Consider the following 22,390-nt stretch of genomic DNA (forward strand, 5'->3'; position numbering starts at 1 on the left):
TCCGTCTTCTGGGTTATTGCGCTGTGTAGTCTGGTCGATGTTAACCAACGTTTCAGAGGTCATACTGCCTCCGTCATCAGATGACGGAGGCAGTATGACCTCTGAAACGTTGATAAACATCGACCAGACTACACAGCGCAACAACCCAGAAGACAGAAATCTTCATACTCATCGCCCTGATGACGGAGGCAGTATGACCTCTGAAACTTTGGTTAACATCGACCAGACTACACAGCGCAACAACCCAGAAGACAGAAATCTTCAACCAAAATTTGAATGTAGTCATAACATGATTTCCTAACACTCGGGTAATCATTCCTTTCTCTTTCAATTCCTTGGCTCATCCTCATAATATACAGCAACAGCAGTTACGATGACCGGAATTTCTGCATACGTAAGTCCAAGTAAATGTGAACGCTCCATTCACATACAAACATCACCTACGATACTAATGTTAAGCTATTTAAATTGTGTTATGTATCGAGTGGTGTTCGAAGTTTCACACCGGTGACATCACCATCTTCATCTTATGTCTCATTTTGTCTAATATGAGGGCCTCTCGCAATTTTAACGACGTACTTCCGATGTGTTTTCTCCGAATTCAACATTCTTGATTAATCGTGTGAATACGCTAATAATCTAAAATATATTTAGTAAAACCAAACGGATTATACATTCTTCACCACACAAACACTGTAGTTAATTGATACGGTATTTTGAGTTTGAAATACCAGAGAAACTTGTTAGATTAATGGACGGGGTATCTAGTAGAGTTAGTATAGGTAACCTTCTGTTGGATCCGCTCCCAGTGCAGAAGGAGATGTTTTATGCCCAGTGTTTTTTAATTTTGTTCTGGAACATGTCACCAGGAACGTCAGAGGAAATCAGGGAGGGCTCTAATTGAATGGTGCCTATGCTGATGATGTCAATTTGCTGGGGGATGGTGTGGGTACCATAAGCAAGAATGCAGAAACTCTCCTGCAGGCTAGCAAAGAAACAGGTCCATAAGTAAATACATAGGCGTAATAAGGGGTCAACATCAGCAACAACGGCGGTACGTAATTGTAACACAATTTGAAAATGTTTCAAAATTTAAGTATCTGGAAATAACAATAACAAATAGAAATGAGGTCGATGATGAAATTAAGAGCAGGATACATTAGGGAAAAGTATATTTTATTAAATTCAAAAACTGCCAACTCGTTTGCCATCTAATGCACTGAATATCAGGATATACAAAACAATAATTTTGCCTGTTTTGTATGGTTGTGAAACATGGTATCTTACCTTGAAGTAAGAACGTGGATTACAAGTGTTTGAAAAGTGCTCAGGAAGATATTTGGACCTAGGGAGCATGAAATAAGTGGGGAATTTAGTATACTGCGTAACGAGGAGCTGCTTCAATTGTATAGGTCACTTAGCATAGTGAGGATAGCGAAATCTAGGAGGCTCCTATGGGCTAGAAATGTAGCACGCATCGGGGGAGACAAGGGATGTATACAGAATTTTCGTTTCTGAAAAGCCACTGGACAGACCAAGAAGGATATAGGTGGATAATATCAAGATGGATCTTACTCTGTATTTCAAATGTTCATAACCGGGATAACTCAGTCAGTACAGTAACTAGCTACGGGCTGGACAACTAGGGTTCGATTCCCGACGGGGGCAGAGGATTTTTCCTCTACCCTCTATGTCCAAACCGACTCTGGTGCCTATCCAATAGGTACCAGGGTCGATGGATCGCTGGCGTAAGGTCAAATGGAAAAACACGTCAATAAAGGTGCATCATGTGATAAACAAAGTGATTTAATTAAAAAATATAAATGTCGCAAATATGATCTTGAATATTTATCGATAGGCTTCACATGTCCAGGTTCAGAACACAAACAGCAGCCGCAATACGTGTAATGTTACTAATTATTGCCAAACGAGGCCATGAAACCATCCGAATTATGAAGACACTTCAAAACTAAGCATAAAGAACATGCTACTCTACTCTTTAATTAAGAGCAAAAGCTCCGACAAAGGAGGAAATTTATTAATAAGATTGCAACGAGTTCTTGCAATGAAAATTTTATGAAAGCTTCGTATGAAGTGTCTATGCTAATAGCTAAAGCTAGAAAACCTCAAACAATAGCAAAAAACTGATATTACCTGATGCTACAGCCATGATTAGTGCAATGGTCGGAGAAAAAGCAGCGAAAGATTTAAATTTGGTGGCACACGATAAAAAAGCGAATTGACAAAATTTGAGACAACGTAACAGAACAGTTGACTGAAATAATTAGCATAAGTGAGAATTACAGCCTACAGTTAGATGAAATTACTATGTAAACAAATGTAATTTACTCTGTTACGTTAGGTAATAGTTCGAAGGAAAAATTATTGAAGATTTGTTGTTCCGCCGCTCTTTGACCCATGCCACTGTTGAAGAGGTGTACAACAGTTTGAATAAATTTCAGACGTCACATGGGATTCAATGGTCCAAATGTGTAGTAATCAGCACAAGTGGGGCGCGTGCCATGTCTGCGAGACTAACTGGACCGATTGCACGAACAAGGGTAAATAACCCTTCAGTTGCATTAACCGAGGATCTTTAGCCACTAAGAAGATGCAAGAAGAATTGAAAAAGGCTAAAACGAATCAGTGAAAACAGCAGATTTTATCGAAGCTAGGTAATAAACTCAATGCCTTTTGACCAGCTGTCAGTCTATGGGGGGTCCGCAGTGGCCGCACGATCTGAGGCGTGGGCCTTCTGCCGCTTGGTCGCTGTGACCGTGGGTTCGAATCCCACTCAAGGCATGGATGTCTGTCCGCGTCTCTCTGTGTTGTGCTGTCCTGTGCACAGGTAGAGGCCTTGCGACGGGCCGATCCCTCGTCCAAGGAGTCCTACCGAATGTCCATGGATCAAAGCCAACGAAAGTTGGGACCCACAGATGCTCAGGCACTTGAAGAACGGGTATCCCAGTCAGTCTATGGACAGTGATCATTAGCAGCTTTTGCTGTACGCAAGTCCGATGGCTGTCTCGCGGCAAAGTGTTGTCCCGACTTTTCGAATTAAGAGATTAAATCAGAGTATTCTTCATTGATCTGGAATCTCTATTCGCACTTACCGAGAGCTTGAATGACTATTTTTGGTTGGCCACGATGGCGTATATGGCGGACAAATACACTCATCTAAATGCATCGAACTTGAGCATGAGTGGAGGAGGCATCGCAATTTTTAATTTCGAAGATAAGAGTGAGGCATGAGCAGAACGCTAGAATTGTGGGCTTGTCGCTTAAAAAAATAATTTCAATGTTTTTCAAAACCTGAAGACCTTCCCGGAATCTGATGATGAAGAATTATCAAACCAAGTCTTGGAATTTTTTACTCACCATATGTAAGATCTGAGATGCAGCTTTCACGAGACGAAAGTAAAAATTAGTTTGAACTCCATTTAATGTAGATATTGATAAATTAACAGGTCTTACTGCAGCGGAAGAAGAAAATGGCTTAATTGAAATCTCTACGGACAGTGCACTGCAACTTAAATTCAAGGAAAAGTCTCTGGCGAATTTTTAACTTCATGTACGAACGGGTTGTCAGGGCGAATAAGTCGAGAAGAATGAGATGGGCGTGGCATGTAGCATGCATGGATGGGACAAGCGGTGTGCACCAGGTGTTGGTTAGGAAGCCTGAGGGGAAGAGACCGTTCGGGAGACCTAGACGTAGATGGGATGATCTCAGGCGGGATCTATGGGAGATAGGAGTTGGAGACTGGATTTTGTTGGCCCACGATAGAGTCCGGTGGATGGCTTTGGTTAATTCGGTGATGAACCTTCGGGATCGGTAACCCATCTAGTTAGTTAGTACGAACGGATTATTCCGAATTACCATACAAAAGCACCCAAGTTTGAATTCCATTCCCCACCACTTATTTATGTGAAAAGCTTCCTCAGCTCTAATGCATCTAAAAAATAAATACAGAAACCGCTTAAGAAATGTAGAACAGACCTCAGAATTCAACTTTTCGAAATAAAACAAAATATTGAAAAGCTAGCGGCTGAGATGCAACAACCTTCCCATTAAAATTAACATTCCGATTTCTGTATAGTTTTTGTTCGTGAATTAAATAAAATATTTCGTAATGTGTGTATTTGTTTGTTGTGCATTGCTTTGAGGTTCAAACCGTGTAAATGGCTTAGGGGTCCGTGGCTTCCAGTAATGACTTACAGGGAATCCGCAGGTCAGAATGTTCAGAACCGCTGTTCTAACGGACTAATCCCTACGCCGCCTCTTTCTAATCTTTCATTAAATTTTGTAGCAGGGCCCATAGAACTGTAGCCGGCAACATGGACCTCAAATAGAAGGGCATTAATGATATCGTTAACAAGCCCTTTTCCATACTTTTGAGTCCAAAATGTTGGTAGTAATATATTCAACATTTTAATGAGAGCCAATTTCTTGAGGATCGTCTACAATCGGATATTTTGTTTTACAAAAGTACTGCACTGAGCGTAGCATCAGGATTTGTCAACCTTGGCGTTCGCGTTGAGGATATTCAGAATGCCCCAGGACTGTACTTTAAACATCAGGCAGAAGCAAGACTTTACAGCAGCCAGTGGAAGGTGAGTGATGTAGACATACAGCAAGTGGGAATCTAGATAAAAGTAAAGTAAAGCTGTCCCACTATACGACGTGTAGGCTCTTGGGGGGAGTGGAGGTATAGCTCCTACTCATTCTTAACCTTGCCATTAGGAGAGGCGAGTGGTTAGCATCACGCCCCGACCGTGCTTTCCCTAGGGAATAGGAGGCTGGGTGGGCCCCATAACCAATCTGGACGCAGAGGATAGAGGAAAAATCCTTTGCACACGTTGGAGATCGAAAACCGGTGGTCCAGTCCGTGGCCAGTTACTATACTGACTGAGCAACCCCGGATCCTAGGAAATCTGAATATGACAGATAAATACATTGGATTAACTCCGGGGTTTTGTAAGAAACATGATATTACGCTTCAGTTGAATTTAACTGATTGCTGAACGACCATTATTGAAGTGTACAAGAAACTAGACAGGCTAAAGCACGTGGTACCTCATCAAGCAGATAACTAGGTCCAACGAAAGAAGTCAGACGAGAAATATTAAATCTGATGGGCAGGGTGTCTCATGCATTGTTTGTGTATTTAATAGCTAATTTATGTTGTGAGGGTGCCTTTACTAAACCCATTATACCTTTAATATGTACACTTTCAATTAGAGTGAATAAGGACACTAACAAACACTAAGTATTTAGGCATTAGTTATTGATATTGAGTAAAATGCAAGCCAACTAGTATATTAAAATAACCTAGACCATCCAGATTAAGAAAACTCATCATGGTATGTCACTACAGAGCAAAGGCTATTTAAATATGTAAGTAGCAGATAAATGGTAGCAGACAACAAAAACTGATGATCACCTTGTAATCGAAGTACACAGTCCACTCAATAGGGACTTCGATGTCAGCCATGTTGCTAGCTGACGAACCCCATATACATAAGGGTTCTGACACTCTTTATTGTTGTTTCTGTCTATAGATATTGTTCCAAAATTGGCCCCTGTGCATCCCAAAAAAGTGTCAACATAACTCTTCCTTCTGATGGTTGAGTTCTGAACTTCTTTGTGGCTGGCAATGTCAGATGTTTCCATTACACACTCTGGAATTTATTTTCTGGAGTGAAACGGTGATTTCATGTCTCATCCCCAGTAACAATGCATCTCAAAACAATGTCACCTTCATTATGATAGCAGATTTTCTTCTTTTCTCTGAGTTGTTTTGGAACCCATCTTGCACAAACTTCATGGAACCCAAGTCAGTCTTCAATGACTGCATGAGAAGAACCATGACTGATGTGCAGAAAATGCGCCTCTTCATCAAAAGTTACCCAATCCAGAATTAACGGCACAGACTTCTTCATTGTTTTCCTCTGCATTGGATGTGGACGAGCGTTCTGATCGTTCTTCATCGGTGACACTTATGAGACCGTTTGTGAACATGGTTATCCATTCGTACACAATTCACTGTGATAAAGCACAGTTTTCATATTGTATTGAAAGCGTACAATGGATTTCTGTCCCTGGTACAGCTTCAGCCCACAGAAATCGTACTACTGTGCGCTGCTCTTCTTTTGTTGACACAAAAAGCACAGCAGCCATGTTAACTCTACTGCAACCTCATTACAATTGACCAGTCAAGGCTCAAAGTATTTCACAGTAATGTACAGCATAGGTGCTTCTACCTGTGTGCAAAATAAGCAGTGCAGCCAACACAAAAAGCAATAAAATAAATTTTAAAACCTTGGATACTGTGTAGTGTATTGTAATATAAAATATGCATACAAACAATGCATTAGTATCCTACATAGTGTAAACAGTTGTTTGTATGCATATTTTATAATAAAATAAATTGCTGTGGAAACTTTCTGACTTACCCTGATACATTGGTATGACCACTCTGTTAGTCTGTTCAAGTTTCCCAACCTCCCTCCAACACACTACAAGATATCAATGCATCACCAAACACTACAGGAAACCTTCTAGCCCACCTCATCCCACATGAGGAAAGCTGAGGCCCACAAGCTTCAAGACAAGGGATGCAACATAAACTTGAAGGAAATGGGAACTTCCATTCAATTTTTCAATCACTATTTCAGCCTTAAATGAATGTATGATTCTGAAAACTGCTTAGAAATATCAGACATTTATAAAAAATATTCAAATTATATTTGTCATCGTTCAACGTCATGCAGTAAGATTCACATTCATTCCTGTAGCACAAAGGTTTAGCACTTTCCTTAGAAAAATTTCCCAATTCAACAAAAAAACTGACTCGCTGCATCATCAGGGCCCTCTGTGTTTAATGAAATACATTTTGAACCAATTCCCCATTTTTTACAAAACTCTGTTAGGCCAATTCATCAAACTTCTTGATTCAGCATAGTTATAATCAAATTTTATATGATAAAAATAATACTGGCACCACTGAATGCCAAGCCCCAAAACTAATGGTGGTTCAGCTTCAAGAAAGACAAACTACCATAAATTTTTCTATGTATAATGAGAAATGCAACACAGCAACCATATACTGGTATTGAAAGCTTTTTGAACCAATTTCCCAACTTTTACAAAACTCTGTGTTAGGCCAATTTATCAAACTTCTTGATTCTTCATGATTAATAACAACATCCTGATAATTAAATTTTCTAAGTCAAAAATAATACTGGCACCATTGAATGCTACGCCCCAAAACGGAAAGTGGTACAGCTTCAAAAACACACAGGCGAACATAAAGTTTTCTATGTATAATGAGAAACGCAACACAGTGACAATGTTCTGGTATTGAAAGCAGTATAACTCATCATCTTCATCTTCTTGTCTGTCAAGACTGACAAAATCAACGGAAAACTGGTCACATCAACAAAAGTCTTCATGCCTGTTTCTTCAACGGTTCCTTTTGTTTAGCTGCTGCCCTCCTCAGGCGCTGAGCCTCAGTCTTCTTAAGATGTGTTCGTTTCAGTGAGCAGTTAGAACATCGTGAGTTGCGGTACTTCCTCTCCAGAAAGAGGCAGCAGTCGGGACTGTAGCGGGATAAATCTAGACCAGTCCCTTTGCAAAGACTCAGTGACTCCACATTATAAAGCAGAGCATCCAAATCCTCCACTGTCATTGGAGTATGGTGTTGGAAGTTCTGTGGTGTAACCTTCTTTCCACGTACATACACCTCTGCCTCAAGAGCCCCATCAAACACAACTGCCTTGTCTGTTGATACAAATGTACTTGAAGTGTTTTCTGATATATGGGTAAATGCAACAAATTTTCCAGTGGGTTCCTTATGGAAGGCCCACAGCATGGAAGGCAGAGTCACTCTGGGCCAGTGTTCATCACGCAGGGATTCGTAGGTAATAGTTTCAACACCTTCTGGCACTAATGTTTCCTTCCCCTTCCTCAGTAACAGTGTTCCCTCTGCATGCTGCAATGTTTCCCCTGCTGCGGCTTGTCTAAGGCTGCACCGTGTTCTCCCAAGTACAGCATCACGCACAGCAGGGGTCCTTCTCTTCCTTTCCACCTGTAATGACATTCATAATTTCATACTGTATAAAAGGGAGGACTGTTTATGCAAAACACAAATGTCACTTTCTCACATTTGTAGTTAAATCAGCAAAGTGATCATGTAGGATTTGAGGTTTTCACGGCAGTGTTTGAAGATTTCTGTCTTTTGGGTTGTTGCACCGTGTAGTCTGGTAGATGTCCACCAAGGTTTCAAAGGTCAGCTGCCTGTCATTAGGGCTGATGATGGAGACAGCATGATCTATGAAATGTTGGTGGAAATCTACCAGACTGCACAGTGCAAGAACTCAGAAGACAGCAATCTTCAGCAAAGTGATCGTCTATGGAATGGGAGGCCAAATTCTAGTTCATGGTACAAAAAATTTGAGCAATTTCAGGACCTAGCTTGCCACTTCTTCATTGGGCAGTGGGGAATCTTTCTCCAGAGCACTAAGCTGACCACAACAGTGATGTGGTAAAGTAAAATGTTGAAAAGGAAATATTGCAAATCTAATAACAGGTATGTGCTAGCACCTTCATTTCAAACAAGTGAAGTAATTTACAATGTCCCCTGCTATGTATTCAAGAAACTAAACAGTTTAGCAAATTTTATACTTATTAATATGCAAGCATTCATATTCCATTTACTGGCACAAAAAAGCTGCCACTCTATTACAACACTTACATTCCCTTAAACAAATCATGACAGTTCAGAAATTCTATACAATACCTAAACCTAATGACACATGAAAACATGAATCAATGAAATAGCATTATTTGAATTACATTAAAACATGTAAAATGGAAAACTTGAGGTTATGGAAACTGCAACTACCATTAATATTCATCAGAGCTTAAGTACACACAAAATTTTAGAAGAAGATACCAGTTGCAGGAAGAAACTGTATGTGGGAAGAATATATTTAAAATTAATATTAGCCTACAAAAACAGAGTGTGGAAATGTTGATTGTATTCAAATGGCCATTCTTGCCCTAGCCCACTAAATGTGGATCTTGATGCACATGCTGTTGTTTTTTCACTGTATATACAAATTAAAAACAGCAGAAATATAAAACTAAACAGCAAGGTTAGAAAGCTGTGAATACTTTAATATCCACAGCCGGTGAGGGATTGTTACGCACAGAAACACATTTCATGCAGCCTGTTGCAGTCTTAAATTAAACTTCACTAATCAGGAGCAGGAAGGGCCTTTCGCAGTAGGCTGTGTAAACTGCTACCAGATTACATGGTGCTACAACCCAGAAGACAGCTATCTTCAATCATGTGTTTGATTGTAAATATTGTAATTTCTAATTGTAATGTAAGTGTATATAATGTGATACATATGGAAACAACCTATGTCACATTCTTGTAGAAAGGCCAACTGATATTCTTACACAGGTGACTGAAAAGTCATGCAACGCATATTAAAACACATATTTACTGATGGCTGCAGTTCAATACAATTTGACTGGATTAATAAACATATCACTGTGACTATATAAAGCCCATGCAGATTATGTTGTAACCTGCTTGCACCAGTGTGTTAGTTGTCTTTCATAGGCATCTCATTCTTTTTTAACTTGCCAGATTGCATAAATATGATTTGAGGTTCTCACAGTTGTGAGTATGAAAACAGCTGTCTTCCAGGTTATGCCATGCAGTCTGGTAGAAGATTACCAATGATTCAGATACTGGCTACCTACATGGTACTACAACCCAGAAAACTGCCACCTTCTTGCCAAAATAAGTGAAGTGATACATTTCTTGATTCTCGTGTGCCAAAAATCAACAATATCTTGTCTGGTAAACCATTTCCATAACACATGAAGCATGCAGGATAGATCTTGTAGATCTTTGGTGTTAAGTGATAATTGTTGAGGCAATTTCCGTCAAACTTTGTTACACTCTCCACAAAAGTCACTGAGAAAATTTTCTCCTCAGACATTCAAAAGTGTTTTTATACTGTTTTAATAACCACATATTTTGTGTAATGAAATTTGGCTACTTTCAAAAATGTAACATTTTTTAGATACTCTTATTAGTATAATGATGTATGTGACGTTCAATATTATAGTGGATATTCTTTGAAAATGTTCAAACTCTGAATGTTCTGTGATTTGTTCCACACGCTTCTTCCTAGTGTCTATGGAATACATTTATTTAAAACAACCTTTTTATCTTCTCTAAGCACCTCCAACAACGGCAATTTCTTCGTATCATGTAACACTGTCAATTCAATAACTCCACACTTACTTTTAATAAAAACATATAAAAACAAGTTATCAATGTTCATATTTACCTTTATAATTGTATTCGAAATGTAGTAAGTGCAACGTCTGGAACTACACTGAACACAACACTTTACTCAGCATACATTATACAAAACATAGAAGACACACCTGGGCAAAGATTTAGTCATGACCAGCAGCACAGATGATAATGCCCTGATGACGGACGCAGTATGACCTCTGAAACGTTGGTAAACATCGACCAGACTACACAGCGCAACAACCCAGAAGACAGAAATCTTCATACTTACCGCTGTGAAAACCTCAAATCTTACAAAGCCAAACAGTGGTTTCGGCCGGTACATTTGTTGGCGTCACTTCGCATGATACTTCTGCGTTCCGACCGTTTGAAGTACGTATGGATTCAATTTATGAGAAAGAAAACTGTGCAGCTTACTGCTTTTTGTTATTGAACCGTTAGTAATCTTTGCCACAGATTATACGAACATACGTCACTCCCCAATTGCTAAGGATCATAAAACAGAGATATGAAATATAGCGGAAGGGTCCAGCCTTTACTTCTGAATGAAATCAGGTGGGTTTCTCAACTAGTCATTCGAATTGCAATAAATATTTTTAACGTTGAATAACGTTTATAAAATCACGGTACACTCGATAGAAATTGTAAGATATAAGGTAACACTGGTGTGTAACTTCTTCGAAAGCCAATAACTCGAGACCTATGTAAGATAGAGAATATAAACCTATATGTAAATTAAAGAGTAAATAAAGGACTTTTTCTACATGATGTTGACTTTATTCTATAATGCATATTTCACACATTGTTGAAATGATTACCCAAAACATGTAATAACTATACCCTCGTTCCTTAACTTCAACCGCTTACCACGTCTAAAGCGTAAGAGTTAGATCCGGACATATTGCGAGTGAAATACGTAAATAAACACAAGCTTTTCAAATTTGCAAACAGATTTCAGCTAACTCTTACGGTTTAGGAGTTTTTGCCATTTATGTGGTAGCAAAGAACGGTTCTAGAGTGAGTGTGTTCAGTACATGACGCAACACATCGATAAGCTGTCGGCGGATGACGTCACGTATAGATAATATGTAAAGGTACACATTAATGTGTAAATAAAATTTTATTTCAGTACAAATATACTTCTACAGTTAAACGTTATTCAACGTTAACTAGGGAACCGTTGTTCCACTGTCATTTTTTTTATCTCATCATTGATAGTTTTCATCATGCTGTGCCGATCACTAGCTAATTGACGTTCCCAAGCGTCACATTTTCCAAAGATTTATTAAGAGTCCAAGCAGCCCCTGCCTTTTGGTGTCACGTCGTAGCCAATCAGCGTCACTTGCACTTTCAATTTCACTTTTCCTTACGTCTTTGTGAAAGCAATTCGTAGCTGTAGCAGCACTTAATGTTTACGAAGCCCCTCTGAGCTTCTGAATTGCCTCCAAAATATTTTTGTTTGCGTCACAACCCACATTCGCCGCACTATCCGCGACGTTTGCTGTATGAATTATCCCCTCGTCCAGACGTTGAAAAATTGAAGTACAATATTAGGTGGCAGGAACACAGCGTTAATGTTCTCAACATATCGTGGCACATTCTTACGCGCCGAACAATTGTCAATCAAGAGCAGAAGTTTCGCTTCTCTGCCTTCATTTGATTTTTCACTTACAAAATACGCTGTTGGAAATCTTCACCCGTCAACCAAGCCCTTGCATTATATCGATAATCGCAAGGCCAATCGTGCACAATGTTGGAACATCTTGGGCTTTTGTATTTTCTAATAATCAATGGGAGTAATTTGTCGGTGCCATTCAAATTTGTACACAACATGACAATAATATCCTTTGAATTTTTACCACCTGTGCTCCGTTGACAGTGTTTCAGTCGGTGTTGTACTAGCCTTTCGGAGAGTATTGCTTAATTGTGTTCTTCAGCTGTTCCTCTCGCCATGGCGACCACAGATAACACGAACATCGGTAGCTTAATTGAGGAACGTAGACTGAGGGTGCCTGAGAACAGAGTGACGGAATTAATGTGTACATTTATGTTGCAAAGAACGCATGTCGATATTCTGTGTGTTCCGGTACGGAATACAATTTCCAAGCGCGTTACTACTGAACTAATGCAATTTCGTTCAGTGATTGTGGTTCACTGAGGAAGACGGACAGTGACGGATTACTTATATTACACTTACAGGGTAAGTACCGACTTGCGATTTTGAATGAGCAAAGTGGCTGACTATGTGATGAACAAAGGGAATTGGATTTCCAGGTTTACAGTCGATCTACAGTTGGTGGAAAAGAGAAACTTCCTGGTTCAAAACTAATGTATTTTCCAAGCAAACACAGCCAGTGCCTGAGCGTACTAAGGTCTGTAATGAACAGTATATGAAATTAGTTCGACGCTCTGTTAACGTCTTCATGACGTGATTATCAGGCACAGAACCGACTTTGTTTGTTATTATTATTATTATCATCATCGTTACTCCCCTAGCATTTGGAGTGGACAGATATGTTTTGCCTGTGCTCTGTGTCTTTGGTATAATAATTGTTTGATTATTTGAACAATGTAAAATAACAAATCTAAAACTTCTTGACGATGGTGAAGAGTCAATTGAATAAAAATTTTCTTGGATATTATCCATCGTCTAGTAACATTACGCCTACATGAAAAAATAAAACTGCATCATTTTTGCCTGGAAATGGCTGGCAGTGAAAATTCCTTTTTCATGGTGGAATATACATACGAATGTGTTTTATGTGTTGTGCCATTGCGTGTTTCCAGAGATGAAAATTCACCTGTCCGAAGTTTGAGTTTGGCCTCCGTTTCGGAGCTTCGTATCTCCAGAAAGGGAGCTTGTTTTGAAGGACCCCTAGTTTATCAATGAGACTGAATGGAACTAGCATCTACAGTCTTCTTCAAAAAATCGTGTAGATGGTTTCAAGATTTCTGAAAATGTTCAACTGCGGAAAGCTGTACATACGAGAAAATATTGCAAATGTACCTGTTTATTATTAAATATTTAACACATTTTGATGAATCCTAAGAATTTACTCCGCACACATTTTAGCCTGCTGCAGGCACTACATAATTTGTGGAACTTAACTGGATAATTATGTAATTTAATACAAAATTACCATGCATGGACAGGACTAACAAAGCTGAGCACTCGGTACAATGAACAAAGTATGATTTCTTCTTTCTTCAAAACAACAGACCGCTCAAAGAATGACACTTGTTGGGTAAAATGAATAGTAACTAACACATATGCCCTTCCACATCTAACACGATCGAATTACGCGACTATAATGCCTTTGCTTCAGCTTTAAATAAAGGTCCACATCAGCTAGCAAGAAACTCAAAATTTTGTACTGTGGGGAGATGGAAGAGATTCGACACTTTTCATTCATTGACCCACACAAAACAGAAATAATGCTATAAGGAGAATAGTCTCTTGAGAACTGTCACCACACAAAATATCATTGTCCTTTATTTCTGCCTGCACCTAACATAATTGCACAATTATCAAAAACTATCTTTGACAGAGAATTAAAAAGTAAGAAGCAGGAGGTTCCGAGATGCGAAGATAAAAGTTCGGGACACGCGAATGGATGGATTCGTGTGTTCTCCTCAATATGTGTTCACTACATATACTTTCGTGAAAATATCACTGATATAAAAATTTTAAAAATGTAATTCAACTGAAAATGCACTCTCCTTACTCCGCCTTCTAAAACTGTAATATTCAATTCGTAACGCTGCGACACTCGGAAAAGCCCTGCACGTAACGGATTTGTTTACGTGCAGCGATCGAAGTAACGTGCCCTCTTACGGGTGTTTTGCGCATGAAGTTAAGATCAGAGCTGTCAGTACTGTCTTCCATCGTGGTCAACTGCGGATTGTCGGTAAGTAACTTTTTGTGTCAATGAACTAAATACTGTGGTTAGTTTCCGACACAGCTTGATACATTTTTGAATTGCAGATTCCTTAATTCATTCATGAAATGTAATCAGAGATTTCTCATCGAATTTGCAAATGAAAAGGAAATATACAGTTTAATGTAACTAGTCGGATAACATGTAAATATTTATAGAATCAAAAGGTCCAATTTTTGTGAGATCCTATACGTCGTGAGTTTTGGACGCTTGGCCTCTTTTCTTACTGACTGAATTTTTTCAATATGTATGGTAAAGTAAGATGCAAAAGACTGTAAAGGAAATTTTTAAAATTAAATTTTAGTGCCTGCGGTTAGTCTACCCATAACTGTGTTTCGCCGATTCCTTCAATTCCGTTGGCGTAACCATGTATTAAAATACGAATAAAAATAAATAAAGTGACAGTTATCAATGTTATTGCAATATGGTATTTGACACAAAACGTTTTATCTATATTATACAAATCTTGGTTAATAATCGCAATTAACACTACGGATAAGAACAAAGAGAGCATAATAAATATTTAGGATGCTTTGGGGAGTGCCGCATATTTTAAACTATTAAACATGTGTTGTTTCAACCACTGTCAAATATTTTAGGCAAACTCATTTGGCGCATATTATCAAATCACACGATCTAAACACTTGGAAATAACAAACAGGAAACCCGTCAAATTAACCAGAAGTTACAGTGCTGAAGACACTGGATTTCAAAAACTGCGAAATACCCCGAAACATGAATTCTCAGTTAATTATTCAAGACCAACTCTTGATTAAAAGTCATCATAACACCTCATGTTGTCCAAAATTTTCAGTAATTTAATTATAATGATTTCATAAATGACTTAAAACAACACATACAAATAATATAAAATTGCAGCTAAATATATAGTTTGAACTAAAAATGATTAAATAATTAAACATAGTCACGTGATTATTTTGCTGTCCTGTGTAACTAGGGGCCTGTGGCGTGTCTCTCTCTCAACTGTAAAAAATATCTTAATTATTCGAAATTACGGAATTAATTCTAAATAGTAACAGGCCACACGTCCGTATTTGAACAAGACAAACAAGGAAAGTAATTAGTTATGAAGTAATTAAAACAGACTTGCTGTAGGCAAACATAAAGAAAAATATTAAAGGAAAGTGATGGATGCTGGTTCACTCAAATAAGACGTTTTTCCAGGTGCGTAAATACAGTAATTCGCTAATTCATTCCTGAAACGGCGTGCACAAGATATTTAAGGTATTTCAACAAAATAAAAACAGTTTTGTGTTCAATTATTTTAAACCAACCTACAAGTAAATAAACACCCGGTGCAAGTTGCTACAAACATCCGACACCAATACTGCTCAGTTTTATGATGTTTATAAAACGTTATTCCGGTCAACTTAATCTGACATTTCTTGGTGTGCAGTGTTAACACATCATAGTGGGTTAATATAACACAATCTGCACTTACATGTGATTAATGCAGTCCAATATTTCTATTGATATGCGGTTTGGTAGGACAGATATAGTAAACCATCTCACGTCAGCTACATTAGCATGGAATTAATTCAATAGACAATTTCTCATAATTTAATCTTCTTTATAATTAATCTAGTACGATACAGTGGATTCCGGTTAATTTGAACACATCGGTACTAGAACACTTTGGCCCAATTAGACGGCTGCCCTAATTACGCGAAGTTCCACGTAAAGAGTAAAAAAGGTTTGTTGTTTAAGATTTGTCCCAAATAAACGGCTGCTCGATTAACCAATTGCCCAATTAGCCGGAATCTACTGTATTTCTAAATCTACAGCTACACGGAATTGACGTAATGGAACATTTCTCATATTTACTGAGACGTTATCGTAACCTGTTCAGATTTATGGTTGCCAAAGTATACAGTTGCACATAATTAATAAAACAGGCTATAATATTCTGACGTAAATACATCTATACGGAAGGGTCATTCGGCAAAAAAGTGTAAGATCCATACCAACAATGTGTAAATATGGACCGACAACAATGGTCAGCTTTTATATGAACTCCTGCGTGCATTGTTATGTTGCCTAAGAAACTAATTGTTGCGTCATCTGTTTACTCTGCATTGTTAAGTTACATTATTGCCGTCAACAATCCGCTTTCATTATTGCGGAAAGAGCTGAGCTGTGAATCGCTTGTAGAAGAAGTGCGTCGTAGACTAGATAATTTTGTGCTGGTAAAAACGTTTTACAATATCACAGGTACTTATCTTATATAAGAATTATTACATTACATTACATTACAGAGACGTATTTACGTCAGATTCTCCGGAACCGTGGTTCCACTGTCAACTTTTTCATTTTCCGTAGCTGTAAACTTCCTCATATTCAGTAGTTATATGTGATTAGTGTAATATATTTTATAACCTATAATTATGCGTTACAGAAGCTGATTACAGTGTAAATAGATTCCCAATGGACGCTACTGAACTTCACCAGCTGATACTAAAGGAACTGGAATGTCCTGTATGTTACGAATACATGGAACCTCCCATTACAATTTGCGGGAACGGACATAACATCTGCTTCGCTTGCAAGCCGAACCTTCACCGGTGTCCGACTTGCAGAGAACGGTTTCTTCCTGTCCGCAACCTGTCACTGGAGAAAATATCGCGTCATATCGGCTTCCCTTGCTCCAACAACAAGGCCGGGTGCCCTGAACTTCTCCCCATACACCTCTTATCGGAACATCAAGCGGAATGTGCTTTTGGAAGCTACAGGTGCCCTTTCTCCAAGATATCAAACGTGAACTGTACCCGGAATTGCCCTATAACAGACTTAAAAAGTCATGTTCTGAGAGACCACAAAGGAATGAGTTTAGAAATTTACGGAGGAGGAAAATTCTATAGTCATTTATCGCCACTGACACATACATTATGTATGAGTAAAGCATTGTTAGTGTTCGGAGAACTTTTCTATGCTGTTTGGAAAGTTATAGCAGGCGGCCTTTACTGTGCTGTCATATATGTCGGGCCGGAAAACAAATCCTCTAAATACACTTTCAGGTTTACACTAACAGCTATAAACAAAATCGAAACAGTTTCCACTTGTCTCATAACAAAAAGTTATAGTGAAAATATTCACGAGATTCTTAAACCCGGGAATTGTATCGTTGTCAACTACGACACAATTAAAGAAATGTTTGCTATTGAAAATAAACTACCTTTTAAATTGGAAATTTCTAAACTTAAAAGATCAAATAATGGTGGATCGCATAATGACCAAAATTATTTTAATGTTGACGACGAATCTTTCTATTGCATAGTTTAAGAAAAAGCAACTTGTAACTTTCATTGCACTGACTTTTTGTATCAATGATACGCATAGAATTTTTTACATACAGTGTGTCCACAAAGTCCCTTCGGAGTTTTGAAAAATTGTGGCGCGCAAACAAATTGAGCTAGCCACATGCGATTTGCGGCAGAGTTTCGCTGTAATCTGCCGCAAACCGCATGTGGCTAGCTCAATTTCTTTGCGCGCCACAATTTTTCAAAACCCCGAAGGGACTTTGTGGACACACTATATAATGTCGGCGGAAATGACATATAGTTAAAGCTATTTATATATATTTCAGGAATTTTTTAAAACTTCCCCTGATATTTCGATGAAAAAATTCTTGTTACATGTACCACGAATTTTGTATGCAAGTCCTCATCGAGTTGACTTACATTTTTCGGTGCAGCCACGGGTATACCACATACATTTGGCCGCATATTACAGGATATATACTTGTAAACAATGAGAGTTATGAAACATGTAATATCTCGAAACCAAGTTCTATAACATTCCTTCAGTACAGCAAAATAAATCAAATGCCTCAAAGTTTTATAAACAAGAAATGTAAAACACGTAAAGCCTCAGAATGTAGTGTAGTCTCGCTTCATGCGTGTGTTCACAAAAATACGACATACACTGCTAACTGTGAGTGATGTAATAAGTAAAATGATAAATATGAGGTAACATTAATTAAGCGCTGCCTCACATAAACGCATGTATTTGTCTGATTCCAGACGTATTTTATGATGAAAATAAATGTGAAAGACGTAATGCATAACTTTCAAGGTGCATATAATTAACTTAGCCATATAAATATGATAATTCACTTATATCTTGGAGTATTCGTAAACAATACAAATGGCGATAGACGTGCTGTTTCGAAATCTACCCCAGTCTCATGTACTGAATGTCTTGACATAAATATTCGCAGTGCACTATCTACTATATTCTATATATGTTTCTGCGTTTACTGCTACATACGAACCATAAAGGTGGCGACTGACTAGTAACATTTGCCTGTAATGTAACGTGTTACAAATCGAGCGTTACAGAAGTGAAGACAGCGAACGGAGCCGCTCGATGTGAGCCGCTCACGCTCGCGGGCGCTCCATCGTGTTGTCGGTTTTTTCGCGAATCCCTTTGAGTGTTACATTACAAGTCAGTCAGTCAGTCGAGCGGCGTCGTAACGAGCATTCACGAGTTCTTTAAATAAGAGTAGCGTATTAAATGAAACAAAGATAACACAACCTCCACGTCCGACATATTGAATGAAATGAATGGAGCGCACACGAGCACAGTCGAGCCGAGAGTTCAAAACGAGCATTCGATACGCCTCACCAGTTGTGGTGTAATGTAACATGCTCGCCGCGAATGTTACATTACGAGTAAATGTTACAAGTCAGTCGTCACCTTAACGCTTCATCAAGTTCTTTTTCGCATTTTTGTAGCATAGAAAAACACACGTGAATGTATTTATCTTTGTCTACTTCCTTTAGAAATATTTATGTGCAAATGACAAATGTGAATAATGTCTTGATCTGGCCACGTGTGTTACAACACATTAAGTTGTTTTTAAGCTAATAGTAGTTCAGCTATTCCTGTCTTTTCCTGCCTATTATGGAGCCTTGGGAAATTCATGACTGTGTTTACAAAAGCCAGCCAGCGTTCCCTACCTTGAATCAACCCTTAATTTATTAATGTGTTTTCACGAAAAAGACGCTATATCAATTCTTATTTAGACTCCATTAAAAGCGCGTCTTAAAGTCGAGGAAAAGTTTGGTATTCCCGGTACCTTTCCTAGAAATCCTGTAAGGTACATTTCGCATCCTATGCTAGTCTTCCGGTAGAACGTAAACTAAATATTTTTAGAGGCTAAGTGAGCCACTCACATAGTACAACCTATAAAAAGTAGGAAAGAGAGGAGACAAACAACGGTATGTAGGGAGGGAAGAGAAGACGGAGGAAGATAAGGCACAAGAACGATGAGACGGATGGGAAGAAAAATAATTTGAAAGAAAAACACATGAAATACGCTATAGAGAGAGAGAAGAAGAGTTATGAGCAGAAAGAAAGGATTGATAAGAAACAAAGTACGTATAAGGAGCGAGAAAACAAGAAAAACGCCACGAAATAAATAATTGGGAGGAATGGAGAAGAAAGAAAAACAAAGACGTTTTGGGCAAGAAGGAGAATAAACAGAACAAGAAGAGGAAAAGAACGAGTAGCCTGTTTCTGTTCCAGCCCTGTCGCTGTGCTTCCTAAACTGCAAGAAAACAGTTTGTATCGTCTTCAGTAATTGTAGAAGTTGCCGCATGAGAACGGTAAAGTGACAAACTGTGAAGTTGTAGTGCCGCTGTTTGGTTTTCTGTTTACGGTTGACTCTGGTTCGCTGGCTCCAACTTCACCTCAAAAAAAAATGTACTCAAGTTGACTGTTTCCTTGCTCACTCAGTGTCGAATGATGGTTGAATAATGAATTGGGAAGGACGCGGATACGGCATCATAATGACCCGAGTATAAACAGACAGCTATAACTGCTGTAATGCAGATACTGTATTGCGCTGTTGCAAGAACAAGAAGAGGGAATATCTGAAAGACGACAAGAATGAACTTGTTACTCACAGTAAGAACAAGTACATTAGAGACGTAAAGAGAGGTATAAATGAGTTAAGGAAGGGTTACCATCCTAGAAGTTGCTAAAAATGTGAATGGTGGTGTGCTTGCAGATTCCCACAACATTTTGAATAGGTGGAAGAATTACTTCTCTCATCTATTGAATGTTCATAGGGTTGTACCAATTTTCAAGAAGGGCGATAAAACTGATTGTAGTAATTATTGAGGCATATCACTGTTATCCACTTCATACAAAATTTTAAACAACATCCTCCTCTCAAGGTTAAGTCCATATGAAGACGAAATTATTGGGACTCATCAGTGTGGATTTCGACGTAATACGTCAACTGATGATGAAATTTTTTGAATTCGTCAGATACTGCAGAAAATTTTTGAGTACAGTGAGAAAGTACATCAGCTATTCATAGACTTCAAAAAGCATATGATTCAGTTGGAACGGAAGTATTGTACAATATTCTCATTCAGTCTGGTGTACCCATAAAACTGAGGCTTATTAAAATGTGTTTAAACAAAACCAATAGTAAAGTCCACATAGGTAAACATTTGTCTGACGCGTTTCCTATTGAAAATGGGGTAAAACAAGGACATGCTTTATCACAATTTATTTTCAACTTTGCTTTAGAATATGCAATTAGGAAGGCCCAAGAGAACCAAGAGGGACTGAAATTGAATGGGAACATCGGCTTCTGGTCTGTGATGATGATGTGAATATATTGGGGAATAACATAAATATCACAAAGAAAACCACAGCTCTAATTGGCGCTAGTAATTAGGTTCGTCTATAAGTAAACACAGAGAAAACTAAGTATATGTTGATGTCTTGTCACCAGAATGCAGGGTAAAATCATAACATAGACAGCTGATGGATTCTTTGAAAATGTGGCAAAGTTCAGATAATTGGGAGCGACAGTAACAGATCAAAATTTGATTCATGTGGAAGTTAAGAGAAGATTAAATCTAGTTAATGCTTGCTACCATTAAATTCAGAACCATTGTCTTCTAGTATGCTGTCCAAAACGTAAAGATTAAAATATACAAAACTACAATTTTGCCTCTAGTTTTGTATGGGTGAAAAATTGGTGTCTCACACTAAGGGTGGAACGTAGAATGAGGGTGTCTGAGAACAGGGTACTGAGGAGAATATCTGGACCTTAGTGAGATGAATTACTAGGAGCCTGAGAAAGTTGCATAAGGAGAAGCTTCATAATTTGTACTCTTTGCCAAAAAATAATTTGACTGATCAAGTCAAGGATGAGACGAGTAGGGCAAGTAGCCCGCATGGAAAATAAGACTGCATACAGGATTTTGGTGGACAAACCAGAAGGAAAGAATCACTGGGAAGACCTTGACGTAGATGGGGAATACTATTAAAATTGATCATAGATATAAGATGGAGTGGTATAAACTGGAATCAGATGGACCGGAAGAGGGGCGAGTGGCAGGCTGTTGTGTACATGGTAATGAACCTTTGGGTTCCATAAAATGTTGGGAATTTTTTGAGTGGCTGAGTGACTGTTGGCTTCTCAGGAAGTACTCAGCTCCATAGTGTAAGTAAGTAAACTCAGGTCAGAGCCTTTAAAACATTCACATCGTCAGAGTTTAAAACATTAAAACCTTTAGATTTTCCTCTTTCAGCCTGTTTTGTCTTACTTTCATAATTAAACCTGCTTTGAAGAAAATCCTTTCAAAAGGAACAGATGCAGCAGGCACACTCGGATATTGTAAGGCAAGTTGCAGAAGCTGGTGCATTGAACTCTAAAGTTTGTTACAGAACTGTGTTGGACTTCATTTTCTGTCCTAGTAAGGAAATTCAAGAATGATGTATAATGACAGTAGTGTTGATAACTGGTTACAAATTTTTTTGTCAAAGAAGTTCCATATTTCATCACTGGAGCTGGTAATTGTATCACTGGTCTTCGGAGTTGTTGTTTCAATGTGCGACATTTGTTTTTCAGCTATTTCTTTACAGACTGGAGATAGCTCACAAGTCACAAATTCCTTGCTAATAATGCATTTTATTCAATACTGAAAGCAGCTTTCTCAAATTCTGGATCTAAAAGAGTGGCTGAAAGTTGGAAGTTGAATCTTTCACAGTGTCCCAGTCTAATTTGTACATTCTGAAATATGAGGTTTTTGCAGCAGTGATCCTACCCTTGTGGAAGGTTGTCTCTCT

General features: G+C 38.4%; 1 protein-coding gene and 2 long non-coding RNA genes across 3 annotated transcripts; 1 reads left to right on the forward strand and 2 right to left on the reverse strand.

Moving 5' to 3' along the window:
* Nucleotides 1-1,781: 1,781 nt before the first annotated feature.
* LOC110838236 (uncharacterized) lies at nt 1,782-10,756 on the reverse strand. The gene is made up of 2 exons (XM_022081259.2): nt 10,612-10,756; nt 1,782-8,087 (listed from the first exon to the last, which is right to left on the reverse strand). The coding sequence occupies exons 1-2, from the start codon at nt 10,663-10,665 to the stop codon at nt 7,449-7,451; spliced, it is 693 nt and encodes a 230-aa protein (XP_021936951.1). The 5' UTR covers nt 10,666-10,756; the 3' UTR covers nt 1,782-7,448.
* Nucleotides 10,757-11,441: 685 nt separating this feature from the next.
* LOC147872381 (uncharacterized) lies at nt 11,442-14,065 on the reverse strand. The gene is made up of 2 exons (XR_015537440.1): nt 13,481-14,065; nt 11,442-12,352 (listed from the first exon to the last, which is right to left on the reverse strand). It is a non-coding gene; the product is annotated as an uncharacterized LOC147872381 (long non-coding RNA).
* On the forward strand, nt 14,062-16,722 carry LOC110838239 (uncharacterized). The gene is made up of 3 exons (XR_015537439.1): nt 14,062-14,248; nt 15,464-15,523; nt 16,695-16,722. It is a non-coding gene; the product is annotated as an uncharacterized LOC110838239 (long non-coding RNA).
* The last annotated feature ends 5,668 nt before the right edge of the window (nt 16,723-22,390 follow it).

The sequence above is a fragment of the Zootermopsis nevadensis genome, unplaced genomic scaffold (genome assembly GCF_977971745.1).
Source record: "Zootermopsis nevadensis isolate Lab colony 2312 unplaced genomic scaffold, Znev_1.0 Znev_ptg000028l, whole genome shotgun sequence".
Classification (NCBI taxonomy): domain Eukaryota; kingdom Metazoa; phylum Arthropoda; class Insecta; order Blattodea; family Termopsidae; genus Zootermopsis; species Zootermopsis nevadensis.